General features: G+C 42.3%; 1 protein-coding gene across 4 annotated transcripts in view; it reads right to left on the bottom strand.

Moving 5' to 3' along the window:
• Window positions 1-61: 61 nt before the first annotated feature.
• dlgap4b (discs, large (Drosophila) homolog-associated protein 4b) overlaps window positions 62-25,796 on the bottom strand; it is a 53,567-nt gene continuing 27,832 nt past the window's right edge. Inside the window, exons 3-14 of one of the 4 annotated variants that reach the window (XM_085923165.1) lie at window positions 21,867-21,906; window positions 14,544-15,793; window positions 14,191-14,405; window positions 12,533-12,683; window positions 11,930-12,182; window positions 11,567-11,719; window positions 7,949-8,370; window positions 7,413-7,501; window positions 6,318-6,808; window positions 5,624-5,715; window positions 4,488-4,658; window positions 62-3,204 (exon numbers count right to left, since the gene is read on the bottom strand). In XM_085923165.1, the coding sequence (XP_085779291.1) occupies window positions 2,962-3,204; window positions 4,488-4,658; window positions 5,624-5,715; window positions 6,318-6,808; window positions 7,413-7,501; window positions 7,949-8,370; window positions 11,567-11,719; window positions 11,930-12,182; window positions 12,533-12,683; window positions 14,191-14,405; window positions 14,544-15,740 (3,477 nt within the window). In that variant the 5' untranslated portion in view covers window positions 15,741-15,793; window positions 21,867-21,906 and the 3' untranslated portion in view covers window positions 62-2,961. Of the gene's footprint in view, window positions 3,205-4,194; window positions 4,659-5,623; window positions 5,716-6,317; window positions 6,809-7,412; window positions 7,502-7,948; window positions 8,371-11,566; window positions 11,720-11,929; window positions 12,183-12,532; window positions 12,684-14,190; window positions 14,406-14,543; window positions 15,794-21,866; window positions 21,907-25,796 lie in introns of all 4 variants that reach the window. The other 3 variants (XM_085923167.1, XR_015067523.1, XM_085923166.1) reach the window with 3 other exon arrangements.

The raw sequence follows: 25,796 nt of genomic DNA, 5'->3' as shown, positions 1-25,796 counted from the left end.
CACGCCTTATTTGCTCCACCCCAATAAACACCAATGACCTTTTGAGAAAGTAATTCATCATTTTATTGAACCATATGCATTGTATGATCTGAGCAAACTTTAAATCGTATAAATAGAGCTACAGTATTGTAAACAATGATATCCATTTATCTAATTTATATACACAGGTTCATTTTAAGAAGCAGGGGTATGCTAATAATAATTTCAATATCAAATACATCAATCCGCACATATACTTTGAGTGGCATTTGTGACAAAGTTAAACGTTTTTTTTTTTTAAGGAAAAAAAGCGTCACACACATTTGATGCATTATTATAGCGAAGAGATCCATTTTCTTATCAGTGCTTACTTTATGAAACAAGTTTTTGCTACATCATCTCTTGTGGTGAGACAGACTTTCTGCCCCTCACCCCTGCACATTCATTCCCCAGTAGGACAAAGCAAAGATGCTAATGAACTTGCAAGTCAATAGGCCTTTGGAATACTGTATGTGGGCGGTGGCGGTAAACGAAACACAACATGTACTTCCTTGCTCTAGTAATAATACAGTTGGCAAATGATTGCAGTCTCCATTCATGTGATTACAAAAAGAAAAGTGTAATCAACGCAAGGACACAGATGTCCCTTTCTGAAGGTCACGGATAAAAATACACAATTGCCTAAATCCATTTCAGTTTCGCTAAATCCAGAATTGATCAACAAATTAATTGTTTGCTATCATGTATGTGTCATCTAAGGCTTGGTTTGTTTCAAGAATTTCCTGGTGGGCTCAATGAAATACTATTTTTCAACCCCTGGCCTAAATCAAGCCTATCTGGGGCCATGATTAAACCAATATCAAAAGCTTCAACAGGAAGTGCATACCCCAAAGTGAAACCATCTTGGAACTCAGATAAGCCCACTCAGGAAATAGACCTATAGGTGTGTCCGAATGATACTGTATCAGTCATCCTATTGTGTATTGGAATGAGACCTCGTAGAAATGTATCAGATCAGAATATTATCTTTTGGAGATACTCATTTTGTTTTCATTGTGTCATGTTTATGTGCTCATCTCACTTCAACTCGGGCTGACAGATGTGCCGGGGTTCTTATTTGCTTATTCCAAGACAATTTAAATTACTTGTCAGACAACTGTTCCCTACGAGTGACAAATCAAATCAAGTCAACGACAGAGATTTCAGCTCAAACAAAAGACGTTGAGGTGATAACGATGCTATTCGGCTCAGTCAAAAGGAAGGGACATTCACCCAGGAATGGGCAATTGACACTCCCTGGGCCTTCACTCCACTCATCCCCAGCAGGCAAACAAAGGCCAACCATCAAGAAAGAAAGGCGCTCATTGGGATATTTTCAAGTCAAAGCCTCGGGTTGCAGTTTTGGGCTGAAGGTGCAGATGAGACAGAAAGCAATGGAATGACAGCAGTGCATCGTCTGAACCCGTTAGCCAGGGGAAATCTGTTTACCATCTGCAGAGATAAAACTGGATTGGAAGACATGTAAACAATTGAATTTGTTTACAGTGTTGACTTGAGGAGGGGCCACCATACTTGGAGTGTTTAAGTGAAATGTGTTAAATGTAATATGTCACATGACGTGCTGATTTTGGACTGAAAGAAGTGTAACATCTGTGTTTGTTGAATATCTTTCTCCCTCGCATGCTCAGAACACTTAAACTCTGAAAATGATGTTTACATTTGTCTGAAGCTACTTTTATGAACTTTGTATGCTAATTTCATTTCATTCATTTTGTTTTGCATGGCAGGAGCTACCTGCTGATATTAATGCATGAGATGAATTGGAATGAAGGGAATTCATCTTTGGCTGGAGCGGTCTTCCAACAAGCAGCTAGCACTGGAAGAAATGATGCAAACACAACCACTAATGCAGTTACTATTTTAATTAAATAGGCTTTCTTGAAATTAAAAGAGGGCAGGTTAGTTGCACAGAAATAAGATGGATTTGTTTGAGTGTTAAGAAGAAAAGGTGTTATTGTAAAATGAGAAGCAGAGATTTAAAAAAAAAACCTGCTAAAGTCATGTGTGTTACCTGTATTATGCTGCATACACAGCCTGGATTCTAAAAGCCCCGAACATACATAGGGAAATATTAAACAGAAAGGTGGACGAAAAATTAAAATAATTAAAAAAAAATCTCAAACTGTGGCAATTGTTAGTACTAATGTTTGCAACCTGAAAATACCATTTCGAGATTCATCACGTGAAGATATGTGTTTACTAAAAAACATGAAAAAACTAACCTGTATAAATTCTTACCGCTGCTCTTTGACACAAAACCATTTGACAGACACATACGTGCTAGCAACTATATAAACACCCCTTCAGAATTGGCTTTTTGTCATATGACAAAATATTCAGAACCTCATCTACAGTAAATCGAGCCTTAACAAACCAAAAAAGAAACCAAAACAAGGAAGACGTAGACGCAAGCAAGTCGGTCTTGTGTAGTTTGTATGTTGGCCACAAGGTGGTGTCGTACGAAGCTACAAAATGGCCAGTCTGGGTAGAAGGGTGACAACAATGGAAAGCAGAAAAGCAAAACAAATGCTCAACTGTGTCCTTTAAATAGATCTTATAGCCAATATAGAAGAACATTTTAAACAGTCTTTCAAATATACTTTGAGGATGTGATCGAAATACGCTTATTAACTTAATTTTGTGTCTTGATAAATATTAGTAAAAGTAGTCTGCGGAGGTTTTCATTGGCAGCTTTCACAAGTACACAAAAGTTCAATATTTATGTGTTTGATGCCTTCAGGACCAGCCTACATAAAAGTCAACCCCCACCCCAGTCAAGGAAGTATTTGGCCTCTCCTCCCCCAACTTGAAACCTCTTGTCATTAGCATTGGCCAAGTGTCACCTGGCTTTTGCAGGTATTTTTCAGTGACACTTATCTATCCAATGATCTGACCTTACATTCCTGTCTTTCACTGTCTCCCTCAAAGGCGGGTCTGTGCTTCTGGAACGTAGATTTCAATGCTGTCTGAGCTCTCAGTGGCCGAGTTCTGGCGGAAAGAGGCGGCCTTCTTTGCGGCCAGCAGACGCCTGCGGGCCTCTTGCCTCTGCTTCTCCGCCGAAGCCGAAGAAGGGGTGGAAGAGGAGTCGGCGCTTTTCTCGCGGCCCAGCGACGGTCGTCCTTTAGCGGCCTTCCTTGACGCCAGAGTGGGCGCCTTCTCCTCGTCCTAGAAAGAGCGACGACAAACGACAGACAAGGCAGGAGTGATGAGAAACGAGACACAAAGGCAAAAAGAGTGTCTTTGGAAGCCTACACCAGATTTGACAGACAGGACTTGGACAAAGATCTATCTTTTTTAAACATAGCTGGTATACGGAAGAGGAGTAGGACCAGTGAAGAAAAAAAAGGGGGTGTGACAGGATTCTGACTTTTACTTTAAAGTCAGAAAAAAAGTCAGAATCCTGTCACCCCCCCCTTTTTTCCCTAATCCTCCTCGGTACAGGTAGATTTAAGTGACTCACAGAGAAAAAAAAAAAGACAGACTTGTACAGACAATCGGCAAACAGAGTAACAGTCGGTGAATATTGTTAGACACAAATGGTAACATGAACTGATGAACATGAGTTCAAATCACAACAGAACAAGACAATGCATACACATTGCAAGGCAACATAAACATTAGGAAAGGGCATTAAAAAAATCGGATTCCACAGAATTTATTAATTAATCAAAATCAATTAATCAATGGATCGGGTCAATTACTGCTTTACTACAACTAAAAACATTCATTTTTGATGCTAAATTTAGGAGGCAGAGAAAATGTCGTTTTTTCTGCAATCAAACTTGTGCCAAAACACAAACGTTAATAAATGTTATCTTTGGCGTAATAGGACGTTTTGACGCTGTGACATTGTTAGCAAAATGTTCGAAACACAGCCATAGTTTAGCAACAATTTAGAAGCTATCGGTAATAAACGTAAGCGATTGTAAATTGCTAACGTTTGGCGGGGTTGCCTAGCAAACACGTGTATAGTACGACTATGGCCGTGTTTCTGGACAATGTAAACAAACCAACCAAAGAAGTGAAATCAGTGGTTTAGTGTAGACTTCACATGCCCGTTCCTACACAAACACACCCCAGACTAAGTAAATAGTTACAAACAAACGCTAACAGACACAAGCATAAATATTTGACAGAAGAAACAAGAGCTTTCACCTGAGTCAGAATATCTTGGCCATGCTCCACTACAACCACAACACATGCTCAAAGCGGGGCTTCGAGCCACACCAACAACTGCCCGCTTTGAGATGAATTCCTCCATGCATGCCTAAAGGGATCCTTCTGGTCCCTTTTTTTTATTTGATCATTATAGTATATCCCACATACGGATGTGGGGTCAAAGGGGAGTCAAAAGAACGAGAAATGGCGGTGGTGGTGGGAGGAGAGAGGCCGGTTGCGGCGGCTTTCCTACCCCAGCCAGGGCACTGGGCAGCAGGGGTGGGAAGTACCTTCCGCTCAGAGGGTGACCGGTCGGTCGCAGATGGCACCGGCTGCCAGTCATTAGACTTGAGATGGTAGAGCTCATCGAACTTGAGGCTGATGTCCTCGATGGAGAGTTGCAGCAGGTCCCAGAAACCGGCCAGGTCCTGCGGTGTGGGCCGAGGATTGGTGTTCACATTCTGGCCAAAAGGAGATGGAATGAATAATAAAAAATCAGGAACGTGAGGAGGAGGGAGTTGCATTAAATAGATCAGGTCATTAATAGGTAATTTGACCTAGAACATGAAATATCCTTCTAATATGGCAGCGTGGTGTAGCGCATTTATTTATTGATGCTCAGCTGTCAGTTCACGGATACATTACTCTGTATGTGAATATTTTTGCACATGGTTTTTCCTCGTATGCTGCTGCTGTAAAAAAATATTCCTCATTGCAGGGTGAATAACATCATTTGTTCTATTCTATGCTTGTTTTTGTCTGTTCAAAGTTATAAAAATACTGACGAATACAGCACTTCACAATCCACATAAATCCTTGACTCACATACACGCTTCTTAAATATTCGCCACTAGAGGGCGCCATGCTATAGCTTGCTAAAAACGGGTTCTTGCATCTTGGTTGTTTTTTTTTAACATGTGTTTTTGAGGTAAATTAAAGATTTGTATGAATAGTCAAGGTAATTATGGTAAATCATGCTGATCTGGCAAGCTGAGATACACATCAAGTACGCTTCATATTTGGGAGAAAATGGAAACTGCAAAGTCAGGAGCTTACCTTCTTATTGTGATGAGACAGTTAAACTGCTATTTGGTTTAAGTGTCGCGTGTTGCAGTTGGCTTCATTTTCCATAACGCACGACACGTCAGTCGAAAAGACTTAAGGGTTTATTATAAGCTCCTTTTATTTGAGTGTTGGTGGTTCACCGATAAGCTCACCCACAAAGTGAAAACATAATGTCTAATAGGGTGCATCAAACATCACACCATTTAAATTTGACTCGGGTCCAATCATATTTTTCTTTCGCCCTAACATTTTGATGTTTTCCTATTTCAGGAGCCGTTTGATGGACCCAATAAAATGTTTGCAATGTGAGACTGTATATGTGTCAGTTTGATGTGGGCATCAGTGCTAGACCAAAACGCACCAAGTTTTGTTCACACAGCCCCCGGAACTGCTGGAACTTCTGGGACATTAAGAGCTGGGCGCTTCCCACCGCACTGCGGACTTTACCCAACACTACAGAGCCAAAAACAAAGAAGACAAACATGCAGGTGAGTGTACGTCTTAGTGTACACTAAATATAGTCATTGCAGTTGTCTCGTAAATCCTGAGATGTGTATGTGCAATGTGATTCTGAAGTGAGCATGTTAGTGGACGGAGTGGGCGGAATTTAATCGTATTTGGACAATGTTTATCCTCTTTGAAGTCATCCAAGCTTATATACAGTAGATACTCAAGCCGCTGGCCAATGTGGGTTGTTGTGTCAAAAGTAGGACAAACAACAGTTCTGGCTGTATCATAATCACTGAATCTGGATTACAAAGTTACGATAACAAACTTGACATTTTCTACAAGTTGTTCACTTATTGTTTTGTCAGGATGACGCGCTAATTTAATCTGGAGGTTTAATCACTTCCATTTGTGTCATTCTGGGAATTACAGTCATGCTTGTGGTAGCTGTGGGTATTACAGCGCCATCCCCTCCATGCTGTGGATTTCTGATGGAGCGCTCTGAGGCAAAACTTGAGAACTGATCTGCGACCCACATGACCAAGTTGGCTACAGATGATAATAGCCAATGCAAATGCGGCGATGCAAATGGAGGCAAATGACCTTACCTTCCTCTGAGAGTTGGTTGTCTTTGGTCTCCTGATCCATCTGCTGGCACCACCCTTCCATTCGTCCCGTTTCAGCCTGCAGTAGCTTCAGGAACCAGTGGCCATCCCTCCGACATAGTGTGCCCCCTCCACTAACACTCTGGGGAGCAATGCTGCTACTCCCATTCCCGCTGTCTAGCCAAGGATCTGGGGGAGGTAAGGATGAGGGGTCCAGTGCCGGGTCGAGGCTTTCTGAGAAAGAGGAAGAGCTACTTCGTGTGGTGGAGCGGTTGAGGAACTGCCTGGGAGGCGGAGGGGAGGAAGCGTCACCCGTGGTGTCGCCGTTGTCTAAGGAGTCCTGTTCAGGAGGGGAACTCAACGATTGGCTGCCACTACTGACCATGACTTTCTTGTCAGTGGGTGTGGCCTGACTAATGTGGGGAACAGCAGAGGTGTCCTGTTTATCTGAGTCTGTGTCCTGTTTGGACGCCATGCTGGAATGTTGACCAGGCCTGAAACAAACATGGTTACATTATAGAAAAAGTACAATGTCAAAAAGACCAGCAGACAAATTATTCAGAAATTGTTATTCTTGGGGCTTAAAGTGATCAATAAAGCCTGACAAACGACAGAACAAAACTTCACAAATATGCAAGGGTAAGGTAACTATCATAATGTAGAAAATGACAGATGGGTAGTTAGAAATCTTAAATAGAAACATGAAAATATGACAAATCCATTTTGATGGGCAAATGCTGTCTGTTGGACACACGACAGTCTGGACAAAAGTATCGAGACAATATCAATGAGATAATCAACAGCCATTAGTGCCTTCTTAGTATAGATGAGTCAAATACATTTTGGACAATTCTATGCTTCTAGCATTGAAGGTATTTTTAATGCATGAGTGTCTCAATACTTTTACCCATTTAGTGTAGAGACTTTGTTTTGAGAGATGAATTGGATCATTCTATAATAATAAAAAAAAAAGACATTTCTAACTGTTGAGCCCAAATATAAATAGCCCAGAACGTGCTTTTAATGAACAGACAGATTTGTGTGTGCAGCTATAATATAAATTCCTCACGTTGTTACAAGGACAGGAAGAGGACTTACTGCCACCCGTCCTCCACCTGTACTCCGATGGACTGAAACTTGGCTAGGGGTGGGCTCTCCTCTTGCGGAACTTCTTGTATACAGTCAACCTCAGGACAGAAAGTTACACCAAATCATTATTTCATGAACGGTTTCACGATGCCTGGGGTGAAAACACTTGGATCAAGTGATTTCAAGCACCCGTTTGTGATTGCTTCACTTTTAAAATGTCACGCTCCATTGTTATTCCACTTGTGTGTTGTTACTGTGTAGACACTGGAAAATGGAGGAAGGGAGTGTTGTTTAAGGAGGTACAGAGCAGGAAAAGCCATAGTTGGATATTATCTGCAGCCCTACGACAAATACCAAAAACTGACACCCATGGTCTACAGCAATACAATATGATTTTTAGACCTTTGTCATTGCAGAAGAAGTAGCTACTCAAAACAATTTGTGTCACACAGAGACATTCAAGTACACTAAATATCAAAGTACTCTAAATATCAATACGTGTTGAAGCTTGGCATACTGAGACGTCAGTCCAAAACGTAATCTACCTGGATGCCGATCGAAGAGAGTTTCCGTCTGGGGACGGGGACCACAAGAGGCTCGTCGGCAGAATTATTCAATCTGGACCTCATGGACTCATGCAGGACTAAACTTGAGTCGCTGGTTTCCGTGGAAGCGTTGGCCGTGCTCGGGATGAGCGGCTCCCGGGGGATGGCGATGGGAGTGGGGATGATGTGCGGAGGGCGAGGTAATCCCCGGGCCAGGCTGTTGGCGCGAGTGCTGTCGAGGCTGTCGGACGAGTTGCTGTGCGCGTGGCTGGACTGGCTGTTGACCTCTGACCTTTGCTCCAGGTAATTGTCTTGAGCTGACTCGGTGCTGCTCTGTACCGTCACGGAGATGAATGGTTTGGAGGTCGTGCGGGGCGGCACGGGCGGCGGAGCGGTCTTCCTAGAGGTGGTGATGCACGAGACTGCAGAGAGGAAGACAAAAAATTGAATCACATTAGGACAAGACACATTTTTATGTTGTCTCGACCGCCATGGCATCACATCTCCTTTTAACTGTCCGTTTTATGGCTGATGATGAAAACAGATTTAATGAAACGCCTTCAAAAGGTCAATCTGATAAATCAGCAGAATGTCCGGTTGCTGCTTCGCAGATTTCAATGTGTGCCAATATATGCAGGCAAAGTCACCTTCCAGGTATCACAGAGACCTCGTGACCTTTTCAAAAGTCTCAGAATACACGTGAGCGGTTGTGAAAATACCCAAACAAAAGACTCGCTGTACCTTCTAATCCACTCAATGGCTTCATCATAATATCATAATGCGTCTGTGTCTGCACGTCTGACCGAACCAGAACGAATGACTCATACAAATGTGACAACCACAGTTTGGTGTATCTGGGATTATCTGATTAAGATTAAGTGACACACTGCACCACTCTTGGAGACTCAATGATGAAAATTATTGAACTGAACGTCAAAGAAAAATATCGCATATGAGAATCTCTTTCGGAATGCTCTTTCCATTCCAGTGTGCTAATGAGCAGATTAACAATGCCTGGAGTAGCCCAACATAATCTTCTATACTATATGCCATCAACTAGTGAAGCAAATTTGGTGCACTGCAAATGTACTCTTGGCATATTGCATGGGGCAGACTTCCCAGCATCTGACCATCATGCTGCCTGAGCCATGATGTCAGAATGTACAGTACACCATACAGACTCTTGTAAAGTATATCGGCAGATTGAGGAGAATTAAGCGTGCGTGTGTGTGTGCGATCATATCTGCATTTCCGTGCATCTAGATAGCTGCCCTGAAGCGTAACACGTGCCATATGATGCCATCTTCATTCTACACGGCCGTAAACCAGAATGTGCAGAAACTCCACCCAGTTTCTCAAAATCACATTATCCTGGGCACAAACACAACATGATAAAACAGCTCTGTTAAAAATGCAAGATTTGCTGCAACCACTGGGGTTTCTTTCCTCCACAGATCAGCCAAGAAACTAATGAGCCAAGCCAAAGTTCCATGGCGTTGCAAATCGGTTACAAAGGGGGAGAGGGATGAATAAAGTGAAAATGTTGGATTTGATTCAGACACTGTCTTGTATCTCTTAGCAACTCCAACCTCAACAGCTGTGTAGTCAAACAAAAACGTTTGTTCCAGTGACGACCATTTACAAGACTGGCAAAGCTGTTCAGAATATTAACACCACAAAGAAGTTAAAGTGAAAATACGTACTATAGCCTAATTTGTTAAATTAGTGAAATTCATGAGAAGGGAATCTGGCAAACCAAACAAACAGGTGCTTTGTGCCAAAATATGCTGAGTGGAATCTGTCGTGAGCACTGAGCAGTGCTGTCAAACTGACTGGACAGTGGTGCTGTTGTCTTGCCCCAAATGTGATTTTCAACACTGGAAAACAATTAGCAGGAAGAAGCTCGAGCATCTAAAACATCTCCAACAACTCCTCAACTGTGGGTAGGGAATCAGTTTTGGTTTGGTTCAGCAGAAATGACATGAATGATGGTCAAAACCTCCCAGGTTGACCTTCTGCTTTATTTAAATTTTAATAAATTTTTATGATGTTAATTATCAGATTAATTTTTTTATTCCCTTAAATGACTGTTAAGGATGTTACTATTTACTTGACTGTTCATCTTATTTAAAGCCATGACAGCACATTTAAGAAAACTTTTTTTGGGGAAAAAAAAAGGTTTTGTCCATTTACATGAAATAATGTCAGTACTAGTTTGTGATAATTGTGTTGCCCTTATGTTAGTTGGTCTCAGACAATATGCAGGAACAATGAACACAAAAGATTGATTGTGCTGCTCTGTTTAACGGTTTAACATTGCATGCCAAGTCGTCTGCACTTCTGCATTGTTTAATCTAATGCCATCCACAAAACAATGGTAACTTTGCCAGAAAGCGTGACAATCCATCCTCATTGTCACCAACATGATCACCCCATTAGATAATAGCATAATCCACATTATTCTGTTTGAATCATATGTCCATATCCAAGCAAGTACAATGATTTTATTTTTAATGTGACTCAAGACATAGGAAAAGCATGTTAAAAAAATAATTGTAATTAAAACTATATATAAAACTATATATAAATATATATATATATATATATATATATATATATATATATATATATATATATATATATATATATATATGTGAAATTATATATTCCTCAAATCAGACATGTAAACATAAAGGTGTGTTGCTTTTAATTTTAATCCCTGTTAAATAGCGCATCAGTAAATGGAATTTTATTTCTTACCTTTCAGCCAGACGCACAAGCAAAAGCAAAGTGTGACAGTCTAAAGAAGTTGTCAATTCTTCAGGAACAATTTGACAAATGACAAAAGCTGTCTGGTTTTCTATTCCTTTTGTTTGAAGCCCGAAAGTCTGAGGGGGCGTGGTGGCATTGGGAGTGTTGTGTTCAAGTATACCTCGGTCTCATGAAAACTAATTCTAAATGATGTCACTATTTTAAGATATTTGTGTATTGAGAATATGCAAACAAATACTATAAAATAAAAATCCATTTAGGTGCTGTTGCATTACAAGATAACATCAATAAAGATGCTTACAATGGATTGTATTAACAGTTCCGAAATACATGAAAGCAACACTTTATAGTGTGATTTGTGGTGAAGAGCGCCGCCATGTGGATGTTAATCCCGTCAATTAACGCTGCAGTCACGATCAAGTGAAACTGTGCCAAATAGTGGTTGCCAGTCAAATAGCAGCCGCATCCATCGGCTTTTAAAGCTCAACAATTCCAATAAATCTAAGAGTCATATTATTGCATGGTAAAGCCAGACATTTGTAATTGTGATTACAAATTGCAGTCGTGTAAAGCAATGAATTACACTGAAAGCTGTTTAAAACGTTTCCCTATTTATCTCATTTTAATAGGAAGCTGATACAGTTACAAATTTCTTACGGTGTCTATTCAATATTATTTGGAGATGAATAAACGAGCGTGGAAAATCCCAACAAGTCACCAATAATGTGATTGTGAACCATAGAAAGTTTGTGATGTGAACACCAGCAAATCACCAACCAACTGGCCCTTTAGATTAAGTGCAAACTGGGTTGAGGATGGGTAGAGGAACTGTCTTGACTTTGTTACCTGTGTGTGTGGGTATGATGCGTGGTCTGTCTGCCCCCAAACGCTGCAGAAAAATTGCAAGTTGTTTCTCCTTTGGAGCTTTGTCCAAGCCAGTGGCTATCAGGTAAGAGCCAAACTGTTCTTTCCATGTCTTCCACTGTGTAGAAAGGCCGTCTAGTTTGGGCAAAAGAGGCTACATTTGAACTAAAACTCTGGTGTGTGTGTGTGTGTGTGGGGGGGGGTTGTGTACGTGTGTGCATTTTACTGGACCGGTGTCCCACTCACTCAATTTCTCAAACGATGTCATCGCTTAAAATAAAACCTCTCGTCTTTCTTCCTTTTTGGATGCGTTAACTAATTAGGAAACTTGTATTCGTGACTTACCAGTGCTGGTGCCGTAGGTACGAACAGTGGTGTCAGTTGGCGGAAGCGAGCCTGAGTCTATGGAAGCCACGTCGTCATCTTGTGAGCAACCCGCCTGGATGGCTCTCAGGTAGCTGTGGCTGCGGGAGCGGAAGCAAGTGGGCATGGGCAGGTCTGGAGGCTCTGGGTTGTCCTGGGAATGCGAACGGGAATCTCGGAACGTGGAGTCAGAGCTACGGTCCTCATAATGATGACTCATGTCCAGGTCCCGCAGCTGCACAGAAGTAGAAAAAAGCAGAAGAGATTGCTGTAAACATTTAGTTTAGGGTCAAATTTTAGAATTTTATCCATCCATCCATCCATCCATCTATCCATCCGTAAGGTTGCCACACGGAGATTGGTGTAAAATAGGAACTTAGTGTATCCTTCGAGATCACTTTATCTAGAGTGAGAAAGTTTGCTCAGAGATAACTTCATGAAATATTCATCGTGTACATTTATTAAGTGGGGAAAAAAATATCTGCTAAGCAAAGCAGAGAAAAATAAATTGCCCCAGGAATGCCATTTTGGGACTCACTTGGCTTACTAACAGCACATCAAATGTAACAATTTGGAAGCACCGACCTGCCCCATTCGGCTTCGTCTGCCCAATGTGCTGCAGGCATGGCTGAAGTCCTCATCATCCCAGTGTGGCACAGGTGAGCCCGTACCCCCAATGCAGTCAAGGTTGTCCAGGCTGCGGTTATTGGCAAGCTCTCGGAGAGCAGGAAGACAGCTGCAAAAAAAATCACACAAATAAGAAGACCGAGGAATATCACAAGAACATGCTTGGGCAAAGAAAGCCTAAACAATCAATGTCAATATATGATGAGGGGGAGGCAGCAACAGAGGAAATCCAAGATTAGCAATTGGAAGAGAAATAAAAAAACTATTATTTCTTCATTATGTGGCCCTCTATTTTTCAATTTCAATCGATCCCTTACAAAAGTATTTTACAAACTTACATGCAAGTAAGTAGCTGAATATTTTTTTGCAAGGGATTTCTAGCTTCCCTCTTAGCAGCATCAGAGCATGCAAAGCTGGTGATGTCAGGTGGCACATGGTCTGCTTATTGAGCCTTCATGGTGCCAAACAAGCAAAAGAAGATGGTTATGCTTCTCCAGAGCCAAACTACAGAATTGTAGTTTTCACCTCAAAGTGCTCAGCGGATGGTATTGACAAGCTAGGCTGGTGGGCAGCTGTGACTGGTAGCAGGGCATGGTTTTGCCACCTAAAGGAATTTTTGCTGACTCGTCTGAATGGGGCAAAGCGACGGAACAGCACACCCCTGACATATTTCTTATTTGGGCCTACGACTGACCTGCTCATTGACCTGCTCAGTTGGTTGAGGGAGGACACACTGTGGACGGGTGACCACAGGGCATCCAGATCCCCTTGCAAATAGGAATAATCCAAGGTTCTGCTGCTCATGCCAGCAGGCCACAAGAGAGCCGTGGGTTAGTCATTCATGCATGTTGACATTACTACACAAAGTGGGATTACTCAGATCAGAATTCTATCAAGACATCCAAATGCATGACGGCACTGTCTTGATCTTCGTGGAAGTGTGTAGTGGATATCATCGTATTTCATTCATAAATATGACAACAGCTCAAATTATTGTAGACATCAATTAATTGAATGCATTATTATTATTATTATTATTATTATTATCATCATCATCATTATTACTATTATTGTTATCGAGCCTTTTGTGTTTCTGTGTGCGAGTGCTTCAGTTGCACTCTATTTTCATTTCTCCCAGTACTGCTATAGAATGTGAATCACAAATACATAATTTATGGGAAGAAAATGGAAGCTTGTTTAGCCCCTTTCAGATGTAACGATGTTATGCCTATCAATTCCCGGCACCTTGTATCATAAATCAAACAAACCAGACTATTATCTACATGTAAATGGATTTTTAAGTGCCAGTGAGTTTCTGCCTGTTGTCAGTGTGCTCCGAGGAGCGCATTAATTGGACGTTTGCTGTTAAAATGCAATGTGAGACTCAAACAGGCAATTTGACTGTCCGATCATAATTAAATGGGCCAGAATGTTTGTTGGTTTCAAATGTAACTTTTAATTTAGATTAAAACTCATCAAATGGTCACTCCCACTTTAATTAATGTATACTAATTAGAATCCATATATTTATGTATACTAATTACAATCCATATATTTATGTATACTAATTGGAATCCATATATTTATATAACGTATGCTTGCTGTGGTTGCCTTACTTGCGTGGGGGTAGCTGATCACTCAGAGAATGCTGCGTGGCCCTGAGGTAGCTCTGGCGGCGAGCGGCAGTCTTTGGCGAGGGTTTGGGGCTCCCCTCCGAGTCATCGCTGTCCTCGATGTCCGCCATGGCTTTCACATAGCTTCCGCTGCGCATGCGTCGACATGGAATTTGATTGGCGCCCCCGCTGCGGCCTAATGAGCTGCTCCAGTCTCCCTGCAGGCAGCAATAAATGACTAAATTGGGTTTTAAAATTGACACCACACGGTCACATCACTTTTGTTACACGACAGTCCTAAAGAGTCGAGTGAGTACCGTTCAGACCAATTGATGTCCAACGGTGGTTAGACTTACCCTTCGGCCGACCTGCAGGTAGTTGCAGGTCAGTTCTTGTTGGCATGACCTGGACTTGAGCAAGGACCTATCAAGAGTGGCTGAGCCCTTCTGGATCACTTGCCTTGGCTGGCCCATGGTCAGCGTGGACCAGGACCCTCCTTTCATGTAGTCGCTATCATTCATCAGCACGTTCCGTGCTCCTCCAAGTCCATTTCCTCCTCCACTCGTAGGTGCAGCAAGCGTCTGATACTTCATGTCATTGCTGGTTTTAGATGAACTGATAGTGTTGTAGCCGCTATGAATATATTTGTTCTGGCCCGCTTGGCTCTCGTGGCCACTGGAGCGTCCCACAGTCATCATGGCCATGGTGTTGTGGAAACTGCTTACGTCACTGCTGTCCAAATCATCGGAGCTCCAGTAACCAGACATGTTGGAGCGCGGTCGTCGCTTGGCGGTTGCTTCCGACTTCGTCCCGCGATCTTTACTTTTGGTTCTGCGGTTATGCTTCCCTCCGTCGTCGGTGCCCGACGAACCCCCGCCGCTACTTGTTGAGCGTCCGTTGATGTTTCCTTTCATGTGGTGGCTTTCCAGCGACTGGGACTTTGCAAAGAGCTTCTGCACCGAGTGAAGCATGTAACGGATCCGACCGGGACTGTCTGTACGTTGTTTGCCCGCGGCCGCCGCAGATGTTCTATGGAACTGTAAGGTGCTGAAGCCATCCCGACCGCCGGGTAGCTGCTTCTCAAACTCCAGAAGACTGTGTGGTGTCTGGTTCTTGGTCATGTGATGTGATATAGTCGCCGAACCGCTTGTAATCATGGATGTTCGTCCACTAAGCTCAGCCATGCCCATTCCCGATCCCATGCCCATAGACATGGACGCCCCCAACGTCCCAGTTCTCATTCCACCAATGCCGTCCACAGGCGCAGAGAAGTCCGACGGATCGTAGGAGTTGTAGTGAATCCTGGGGAAGGTGCTGCTGTTGGACAGTTGGTTGTTGAGGGGCAGCAGGCATTCTTGTGGCAGGGAGCCTGAGTTGGCTGATGGGTAAAGATGGGGGTCCATATTGCCATATGGGTCCATTGTCGGGCTCAGTAAGTAAGGACTCCGAGGCATGGTGCCGGTCTTCTGTGCGTAGAGAGCCTCCAAGTGGCCAGAGGAAGGGTCACAGGAGTCAGACAGGTGTCTGGTATGACTGGTCCCCAGGCCTTTCATGATGGCGAGGAGGCCCAATCTTCTAGTAGATCTCCAGACCGACAAGTTCACTCCTACACCATAGATAGAAAAAAAGAGAATCTGAATGAAACACACAAAGGCAGTCTGCCGTACGTATATTCAGCTCTGCCAGAGATGCATTCCTACACGAGGCAAACCGAATCACAAACAAACTTTGTGTTGCGCTACGAGGAAAATATTGACAAATGCGCTAACAATCCGTTGCCTTCGACAATGAACATCTGTGCTAGAAACGAATGGAACGACAACATGCCAAACAAAGACAATCTTCAGTTCGTGGGTCATCGTGGGAACAAATCCAAGAGCTACCTCCACAACTATGCGGACTGAATAATATGACTAATCATCTCTTCTTTCAGTTTTTCAATGTGTGTGTCTTGGTGTAAATAGAACTAGTCACAGTGGTGACACAATAGTGAAGTTTGTGAGGAGAATTTTGGCGAGTGGCACTATCGGCAGTTAGGCGTATTTGTACTAGTTGGTAGCTATTATTTACGAGGCCCAATAGTTTTCCCGTGACTCAGTTCAGGGGGAAAAAAAAACAGAAACTAATTACAATTATGGATTCTGTTCAACACTTCTTCCTGTTAAAGCAGATTGGATCAGATGATGCTGAAATGGAGCCTATACGCCTGACTGACTGAATTCTTAGCAAACAACAAGCTCATGCAGTAAACATGTTTTGTACCCTGTGGAAGGTCTATTCTAATTTACAAGGTAAAGCGGCTCATTTTGCTTTAATTGCCATGCTCACCTTTACCCAAGCCAAAACCTGGAGGGGGGGGAAAAAAACATAATTGCAAAGTGCTAGACCAAAGAACGCTAATTTGTGAGCTGATGCTTTATTCATGATGTAACGTAATTTAATTTTCTAATGAAGCTTTAGGTGAACTAAAATGTAGCAGGTATGGCGTGACCTCCATCTTGCCTGAATAGTGCAATGTTTCTTCTGTACATGAATATCAAATAGTTATTAACCCCACCCCCGAAAAAAATCCCCAAAACTCCAAATGATAAGACTGGGTGACAAGGCCCCATTATTAGCATGCTGCAAGCACAAACTCATTTAGTGTCACTAAACACAGCTTCTCTGGGTGCCATCTCCGCTGATCGGGTCAAATCCTTTCAATCCTTTTACACCACATTAGCTAACTGCCTCAGATCTCATAGTGGCATGCCATTCAGATAAGCTTAACACGCCCTCATCAATGTGTCATCCAGTATGGTTACCAAAGACAGTGATTGATGCACCATGAAAGGAAGGCGGGATCAAAAGTAGACTGCCATTTAGTTTGAGAAACCTATATGCTATCTTTGGTATGTAAAATCATTTTGGTAAATTTGATTGAGGTGCGTGTGGTGGATATCATCACATTTCAGTAAAGATTGTTGTGTTCACACCCGCAACGGCGCAAAACACTTTTTTGTGTGTGCACTGGGCACAAAGATAGAACCCAAGGTGTAAAGTTGAGTCACTGTTACCACACAGCACTAGTATTGCAAGTCTACACTTGCGATTATTAAAAAAGAAAAAGATGGCTGAACGACGGCTTGTATTTGTAAAACTCAATCCCAAGACACCACTGTACATAAAAGTGCCCACTCACCATTTACAACTTCTAAAACTATGCCGTGTGCATAATTTACCTCCAATGTCCACTGCGGCATATCTGCTTGAATAGACGAAAACCAGGCAGCGACTATTTGTGCTGATATTCATGATATCCAGCATAACTTCAAATCTAAAACAGCTAGACTATTAATGATGCCCACAAGAGAAAATGGGAATCATATAGGTCAAGCGTGTGCACGCCGTACTTGGGGAGGACATACAAATGTTTAATGCTCAGTGCATGCAACAATGCAAGTGTAAGTCTTCATGGTGTGTGTGTAATATTACACTCTGCGTGGAGCGTCTGGTGGCAGCCGTGTGCACTGGGAAGATGCAATCTGCTCCTTCAAGGGGGGTAGGGGCATTTTGGCAGCGTGTCCAATTCATGACCTCGGCCACATTGGGCCAGTTCTCGCCACTCGCAAGGAGAGGGACATGCCACTGAATGAAAAGTCACGTTTTATATCTTGCTGATGTTTTGTGGCATATGTCAAAGCACAATATCAAACGCCACCGTGTATTTTTGTCATGAGGATGAGCTTGTTTCTCATCCATTAAGTGACAGACAGCATTAAGGATGCTAATGATGAGAAGTATCACACACGTTGCCACAGATTCTTTTTCTCCAGTGAAGTATCACCTCTGGAGCTGGATCATAAATATGTAAATACAAATTTTCAAGCCGGAGTTGTGCAAGGCTAATTTGAATTTGTCAACATTTCCGTTGCATAAAAACTCGTTGAACTCTACTGTGAGCTATTAATACCGCTTACACAATCGGATGAGATTGAAGATGAGCTGGATCAAAGGTGATATTTCTAAATTTGGATTGACATAATCAGAGAAGGGCCAACATGGCGGAATTCTGCCTAATATGTCTCAGATAGTCTACCACAGCAATCTTTGGTATGTGTAATGCCGAGTTGTTTTTTTACACTTCATTTTGAAACCAGCAAGTAAGTGGGCGGGCCTGTGCAAAAGATATCATCCCCTCATCTGAGCATTGGTGCACAGCTCAGTCAGTCCATCTGCTGTACTGGCCCAGAACACATGGGGCAACTCCAGCGCGTCTGTGAGTGGGCTCTCAATTATGGGTTTCAAACTTGGTGTTGAGGAGGAAGCGAGGGCGTGAAGTTTCGGCGCGAGGTTGACGGCAGTGAAAATGAAAGCCATCCAGAGGGAACGAGGCGGCTTGCGCAGCGGCGGAGGAAGATGAGAGATGAGTTGTCAGGAGAGTTCAAATCTTTAGAAACATGTCAAACCAAAAGGAGTTTTAGCTGAGAAGATCTCTTAAGAGGGTGCTTGTGCTCAAGGTTGAAAAGGGGGCACATGGAACTTTTTTATTTATCTATTTATTTTGACTCATTTGAAAAAATCCTTTGGGCATCAAGGAAAAGAAACAAGTGAAGCAACTCAGTTATTTTATGGGTCTCCGTCAGGTCAATGCACAAACCTACGCCAGATCTCAAGTCATGTGACACATACTAAATAAATGATGTGAGAGTGAAGGAGTCTAACCTTGTCCTAATTATACCTTATGTGTTCCATCAGTGCTGTGCACTGGCCTATTTTCATGGCTATAAATTTATCACCCTCCCCTCTGTTGTGAGAGATAACCCACACTCATTTTAGTCCATCTCTCAAGACCGCCGGGCGGAGAGGAAGGCAGGAAAAAACTGGTGCCACAGTGTCACTGCCTCCGCTGGCAGCTGAGCTTTGCTTCTATGCCCTCGAAAATCACTTCCGCTCTGCGAGGGAGCCAACCAAAAGTGTTTTCTGTCAGATAGAGTGAAACTTTTTTCAGCATGATTTAACAACCACATGATCATAAATACTGATATCCGTTCGGAACTTAGTATGCCGACATAGTTGAGCCAGTACTCATGAAAATATAACTCAAGTCTCTCTTGGGTTCTTTTGTCAATGATGAAACAATACTATCTTTTTCCACTTAAATTGGTGCAAATCGTGAATGAATTCAATAAATTCAAACATCAGACAGACGTCCCATCATCAGTATGCACGCAAGCGTATTTTTCGAAATGCCCGTGTATTACAATGCTTGAATACACCACTGAAGACGCTTACGGACTTCTCTCTCACACACTCGCACCGAACCACACACAAGCAAAAAAAAAAAGCTCAAAGAGCCATTGTTCTGAGGGCACTTAACCAACCTTGATTTTTCAAACGCAGCATTGCCTTCATCCAATCTCTTTCATGTGATATGCAAAGAATTTCAAAAATCATTCAAAGGGAACTTCTTGGCCTTTGTTTGACCTTCAGAGCAAACAACACTGCGTCTCGTCTGGTTTTTATCAAGAGCGCCTATAGATTTCCAGCGCTCAAATTGTCTTGCTTTGCACAACCATCTACAGTCCATCACGAGCAGGAGAGTTCCCACTCAGGCCACCGGCATAATCCTGAAATCTAATCCACTTCCATATGCCCTTGGAATGACATGCCAAAGCCACAGTTGAGTCCAAACGATCTTATAGACTTCACCCTGACAGAGGAAGCAGTGACGCAGAGAGAATTCCCGTCGAATGAGGGACGACCAGGAAATGGAGGACACCAAGTGGGTCATATTTCATATTCATGCCTTTCAATCCCCACATGACTTGACGTCACAATAATACCAATAATGGCCGTCTGTCAAGCCGCCGGTCTGTCAGAAGCCCCGGGTGGGAGCCGTTGCCATGACAACAGCCATAAAGCCAGCAGGACAAGCCAAGATGGCCCACAGATACATTTAATATGACATTTAGGTGATGTGCTCCATAAACCTTGAGCTCATATGGCTTAGCTCCCAAAGTCATATGAAGGCTTAAAACACAGCACATCCATTTGCAATTTACTCTCCGGGGATAGTTTGTATTGTACCTTTATTAGAAGTACATTTAGACTACAATTGTGTCATCTTGGCATGTGTAGAAAAATAAAAAGATGTTGCGAATATGAATCTTTGCATCCAACAGTATTGAAGCGCTGCTTAGCTTTTGACTTTCCACTTTGATCAGAGTTGGTGCACAACTGATCTGATCATCCGCGGGCAAATGTTGCCTGTCACACCTACTAAAGTGTAAAGTCTAAATTTTCCAGAGTAAACGGCTTGTGATTCATTGATCATCTGATTAATCGCCGTGGAGACAAAAGCCAGTGTCAAATGGAACCTCTCGATGCATTTCTAACACCTCCAGCATGGCCTATTGTGAGTGTGATTCCACTTCCACACTCTCATCCACTATCCCGGGAGGGATGCGAGGAGCTTTGTGATTGGACCATTTTGTTATCACCTATACACAGCCACACTGCCAGCAGGATCGCCGTTTCGACAGGAAACTGCAAATCTATATGTGCACGAGAGGGTCTTACACGTGTGAGACTGTTAATAGGAGTATTTTAATGCAACCGCCCCACTCCAAGGACGACAAGGACAGAATCTGCGTGGCTCGGAAAAGATGAGCACAAAATAATGAATGACATTAAAGGATTTATTTAACGACATTGGGGATATTTTTTTTACGAAGCATAATCCTTAAAGGACAAACCGAGTAGTGGCATTAATTTAGCTTTTAAGACTAGCAACATGGTGGAGAAGACTTCTCTCGAGAGAGAGTTGCGTTTATTTATGGCAGCGTTTGTGCAACTTGTTCTCACTTATTTAAATATTTTGGTGGCCCTGACAGCTTAAGGCAAGAAAAACAAGAGGGAGGGAAAAATTGAGACAATATAAAAACACTGCAGAAAAATTGCAGGTTTACATAAGCGTGTCATTGTTACGACACGATTATTATTCGATCTTACGCTTCGTCATAAATTTGTTTACTTACAAAGAAATTGGCATTCACCGATTTGTATGGTTGTTTAGGAGAGACGCTCAATCCCGAGATCACACAAAATGTACAAGCTGAAGAATGTTTTGGTTTTGATTGAGTTGAATAAATGCGATTTGATCCCCTGCCACACAAGCAATTATCAACACTTGTCACGTGCACAAATCCCCATCAAGTTTCCTCAGTCTGGAGTTGTAAGAAAGATCGGAGAAATATTTTTCCAAGGTCCCAGCAGATGGTCTTCCAACAGTGATGTCAGTCTTTGGTTTTCTATTTCGTCATGCCTTATACATTTCAGCCTCTACTTCAAAGTTTACAGTCATCCTATCAAAGTCAAAAATGGAAATTTTCTACAGAAGTGACTGGAAAGCCTTACATCTTCATCTACATTGACATCGCCTTTAGCCCCCCTTGTGCTCGAGATGAAATATTTCTAAAACAGGAAACTGAAAGGAAGGTTGAATTTGAAATGGGAATTTCACTTTCTCTTCCTCCAGCGTGGACTCTTTGAAGTCCTGCCGGGGTGTTTCCAGCGGAATTTCAATTGATTGCTGAAATGTTACACGTGCTCAAAGGTGAAGATGCTCCAGCATCGCTGCTCCTTCATGTTTCGACCTTCAACAACATAAACGATTAAGGTCAAAAGGAAAGACTTACATTGGCATCTCATTTCCGTGAAGTTCTGATCCCAACGCTCCTGAAAAAGAAAACACGACATTATCAACCTAGATCACATTGTCACGCTTTCCACACATCACCAAGTGTGTTCAAATAATCAGATGGCGGGCTGAAGCGCTTGAGGCCGAGTCATGTTCAAGTTCAAGCAAGGAAAAGTAGACTTTTCTTTGACCTACTTTCCTCCTCTACTCTTAATCGCGCATTTCAATGGCGGCATGCTCCCACTCATCCATATTCCGCCGGCTTTTATAACACCTGCAGGGTTTGAGACGCTCTGACAATGTCGAATGCGGACTTGGGTCACCCCCGCACTTTGGCAAACACTCGCAACCACGTGTCCTGTATGAGAACACCACAAACGGGTTAACGCTCTGCCACAAGACTGTGCTTTTGCATCTTCATGCACATAAAAATCCATTTGAGTATTGATCTTTTTCTTCCTCCAGTATTATGTGTGTTCATTACATCCCAAGCAAAAGCCAAACTGAAAGCCCAGCTATAGATTTTTTTTTTTTTACAGACTCTGTAGAAAACACCCATCATTTGATGATGACCTTCAAAATGTAGCAGAAAAGTTTGATTTTCCAAAATCCATCACTTCGACAGGACATTTAAAACATGCACAAATACTGCTGCGGCTTCCTTTTAACATTTTAAGCAAAGGGTTTGTGTTTGATCTAATTGAAGCAGCAAATTATTGCTGTTGTTAAAACCAACATTTTTTTCAGATGGCTAAAATAATGCCTCTTCTTTTGCAACACAGTAATTCCCACCTTTGTCACATCTCAGATGGATTACAGTAGTGCACTTTATTTTGGAGTCAGCCAATCCTCCATCAAGCATCTCCAGTTGGCCCAAAATGCTGCTGCTTACCTCTCGACTGCTTCTCGTGAGAGGGAGCTCCTACTGTATGTACAGGAACTTCTATTCTGACATCACTGAGTTCTTTTTAAAGATTCTATTTGCGGCCTCTTTTGGCCATACCACTGCCAATCGCAAACATTGAGCGAACATCTTTCCCCCCTCGTTGTGTTTCACTTTGATTTTTCAGAGTGCTATGACCTTTCAAAACAAAATGTCAAGAAACAAAGCCATACAGTATCTACACCTCTTAGCTGTGTTAACGGCGCAAAAGGTCATCCTCAAAACAGATCTACATACAGAACTACAACAGAAACCAAAAAACACCAACGACAAGATATTAAACATTTCTAGTGGCACGAGTGCATGTCGAAGGTTAATCGAGAATAAGATTTTGCTAAATTTACTATACATAGTGTATGACACTTTAAGGGATTGAGAGTAGATTTGTCTCGCAGCGGCAACCCCCTTGCTTCATTGCACACAACTGATTTGAAGGACTAATGTCAAGCTGCACTTTGCAGGTTGCTTAAGCCACAGTGAGATCAATTAGAAATGAGATCGAGGCATCAGACTGGAAGGATCTGCTGATTGGGCCAAAAGCTCCTTTCACGGGCTAGGATGAGGAATGAGTTTGTTTTTTTCCAAACCACATTGCAGGGAAGTGAAAGTCAATTATATCCTATACTAGGTCTATTTTTCAACCCATGTCCCAATGACATTCAATACCGCATTTGCACTTGATCCATTAGAGCTTGATTAGTGCCAACCAGGATCTGACCTGAAACTTAGACCTGATGAAGTGAAACTCTGACGTGTTTTGACATCATAACTATAACGTGGAATAAAATTATGATATGCAAAGCAATTAAGAAGTGCTGCATTGAAGCTGCATGCAAGCTTGACATCATCTTAACACACCACTTGGTTGACATATCTCCCTCCTACACCAATCACCATCTGCTCTCTCATTTGGACATCCCCATAGTGCCGTGAGGGACCCCCAGAACAGCTCACATAACACTCAATAGTGAACACTCAATAACCCAGAACTACAACTGCAAACATCTATCCAATCAGCTGATGCAGAACTTCTGGATAACTTTCAAGAAACCAGAATCAATGTTGTATTGTTACATGTTTACTGATGAGCTTCTCAACCTTTGAAATGTTGTTTGAATTTGCTAACTAAAATATTAACCTCTCAATGACTTACATAACAGGCACAGAAAGGAGACAAAATTTAAAATGGAGTACCGGTTGTCAGCTGAAAAAAAAAAAATGGACCAAAGAAAAAAAAAATCCCTCATAGTCAGTATTTAATGACTAAATTCAATTGCTCCAAGATCAGGTCACAATGTTAAGGTCATAATGTTTAAACTGCATAAAAGCTCCCTCTGTGATTTGGAAAAGCAAAAAGGAAAAGGCTGAAGATGATAATGTTTCCTTTCGAGCAGTTTGTAGCCTTCAACGAACAGATGGGAGACGACTCAAGTGCGAATCTAGCAGCTGAGGCAGCGTGACACCATTTTGGGAAATCATCGCATGCTCGTTTAAAAAAACCCTCAACATTTTAGGATCACCTCTTATGACTCAGTCGCTTGGTGACAACTCAAGCAGCTGGATGAATTGCAGCTCGGCTGCAATATTTGGAAGCGAGCGTGAGTCATCACGCCGCTGTTTGTCATCCTTCGGGAATCAGGGTTGTTAGCAAACACATATCAAACAAAAATAACACCACTCTACCTTTGAACATCATATTTTATAGTCTTGTGTGGCAAAGTTCACATAGTGTCAAACTCTCACTTTGCCAGAAAAAAAATACCTAAAACATTCCATGATTAACTTTCCCTTGTTTTCCTTGAGGCTACCCCTCATTGAGATAATCGATGAAGCTGCTTTTATGTTTAGCGCCTCTGGAGGAAAGAAGTCATGGCAAGAGATTTATTTGTGTTGTGTTTTTGTTTAAATCAATTCAAGACATCATCAGGATACATTAGTCAAGCCATATCGGTCCTTTGTCACCTACACTTGAGTCTCCAGCACTTAGTGGAATCAATAAATACATCAGCTGTTTTTAATGTCGTATGCTCTCACGTTTTCATTGATCGTTTGTGTCCTAAGGGGGGGATGCAACACATTTTCATTCAACATATTCATACAGCTTGCATACATCATGCTGCCTTCATCTACTCAAGAGAATCTGTCAGATGTGGACAGCCAAGTGGCAGACGGTGTAAATAGAGACTGCTGCTAGAATGCAGGCTGACAGTGAACACAGCATGCTTGCTCTGCAGGACCTGGCTCCAGAGAGATAAAATAAACACACACACACACACATTTACCGAGCATGCTGTTTATGCATGGACACATAGCCATAAAGCTTGCTCATTGACACGCTTCACAGGGGAGCAGGTAGACAGCACCTGTCACTCACGGGTGTCACTCTCGGCAGTAAAAATTAAATGAAAATAAGATACAGGTGCATATTACAGGCGAATGGAAAACAATAATGTGGGGTCTCTGAGGACGGAGTGATAAACTCAATTACCACGTGACTTTTTTTGGAGAATGCTACTCAAATTGCTGCGTGGTGCCTGTGGGAATGAACTGCTAAAAGGGATTATGTGAGGCTGAAGGTTGGGAGATGGAAAATAATGATGATAAAAAGCTCCCCTATAGCTCCATTTTGTTGGAGTCTAACATAAATCTACTGCATGCCAATGTTTGCAAATGGAAACCGCTATTTATGTCACTTGAGACTTTGTGAAGGTTTGGTGGACTAGATTAAATCATGAACTATAATTTCTATACATCTGAACCTCATGGTATTTCTTTCCACTTAAATGAAAGCACATACAGGAGGAGCATTCAAATTCATTTGGCCCCTTATGTAATTTGTGTAAATTGCTGCTGCCTTCATGTGTTACATCAGTGAAGATTAATGAGTCTGTCTCTAAAGATGGCAAGCCATGATTACCTCCACTGAGCGTCACAGATGAGCCTGTGTTTAGGCTCATGAGCAGATCCTTTCCTTCTCAAACCTGG

This window comes from Syngnathus leptorhynchus, chromosome 11, assembly GCF_054491065.1.
Source record: "Syngnathus leptorhynchus isolate UIUO chromosome 11, UIUO_Slep, whole genome shotgun sequence".
Classification (NCBI taxonomy): domain Eukaryota; kingdom Metazoa; phylum Chordata; class Actinopteri; order Syngnathiformes; family Syngnathidae; genus Syngnathus; species Syngnathus leptorhynchus.
Note: the sequence above shows the minus strand (reverse complement) of the source record. Positions and strands in the feature narration are given on the sequence as shown.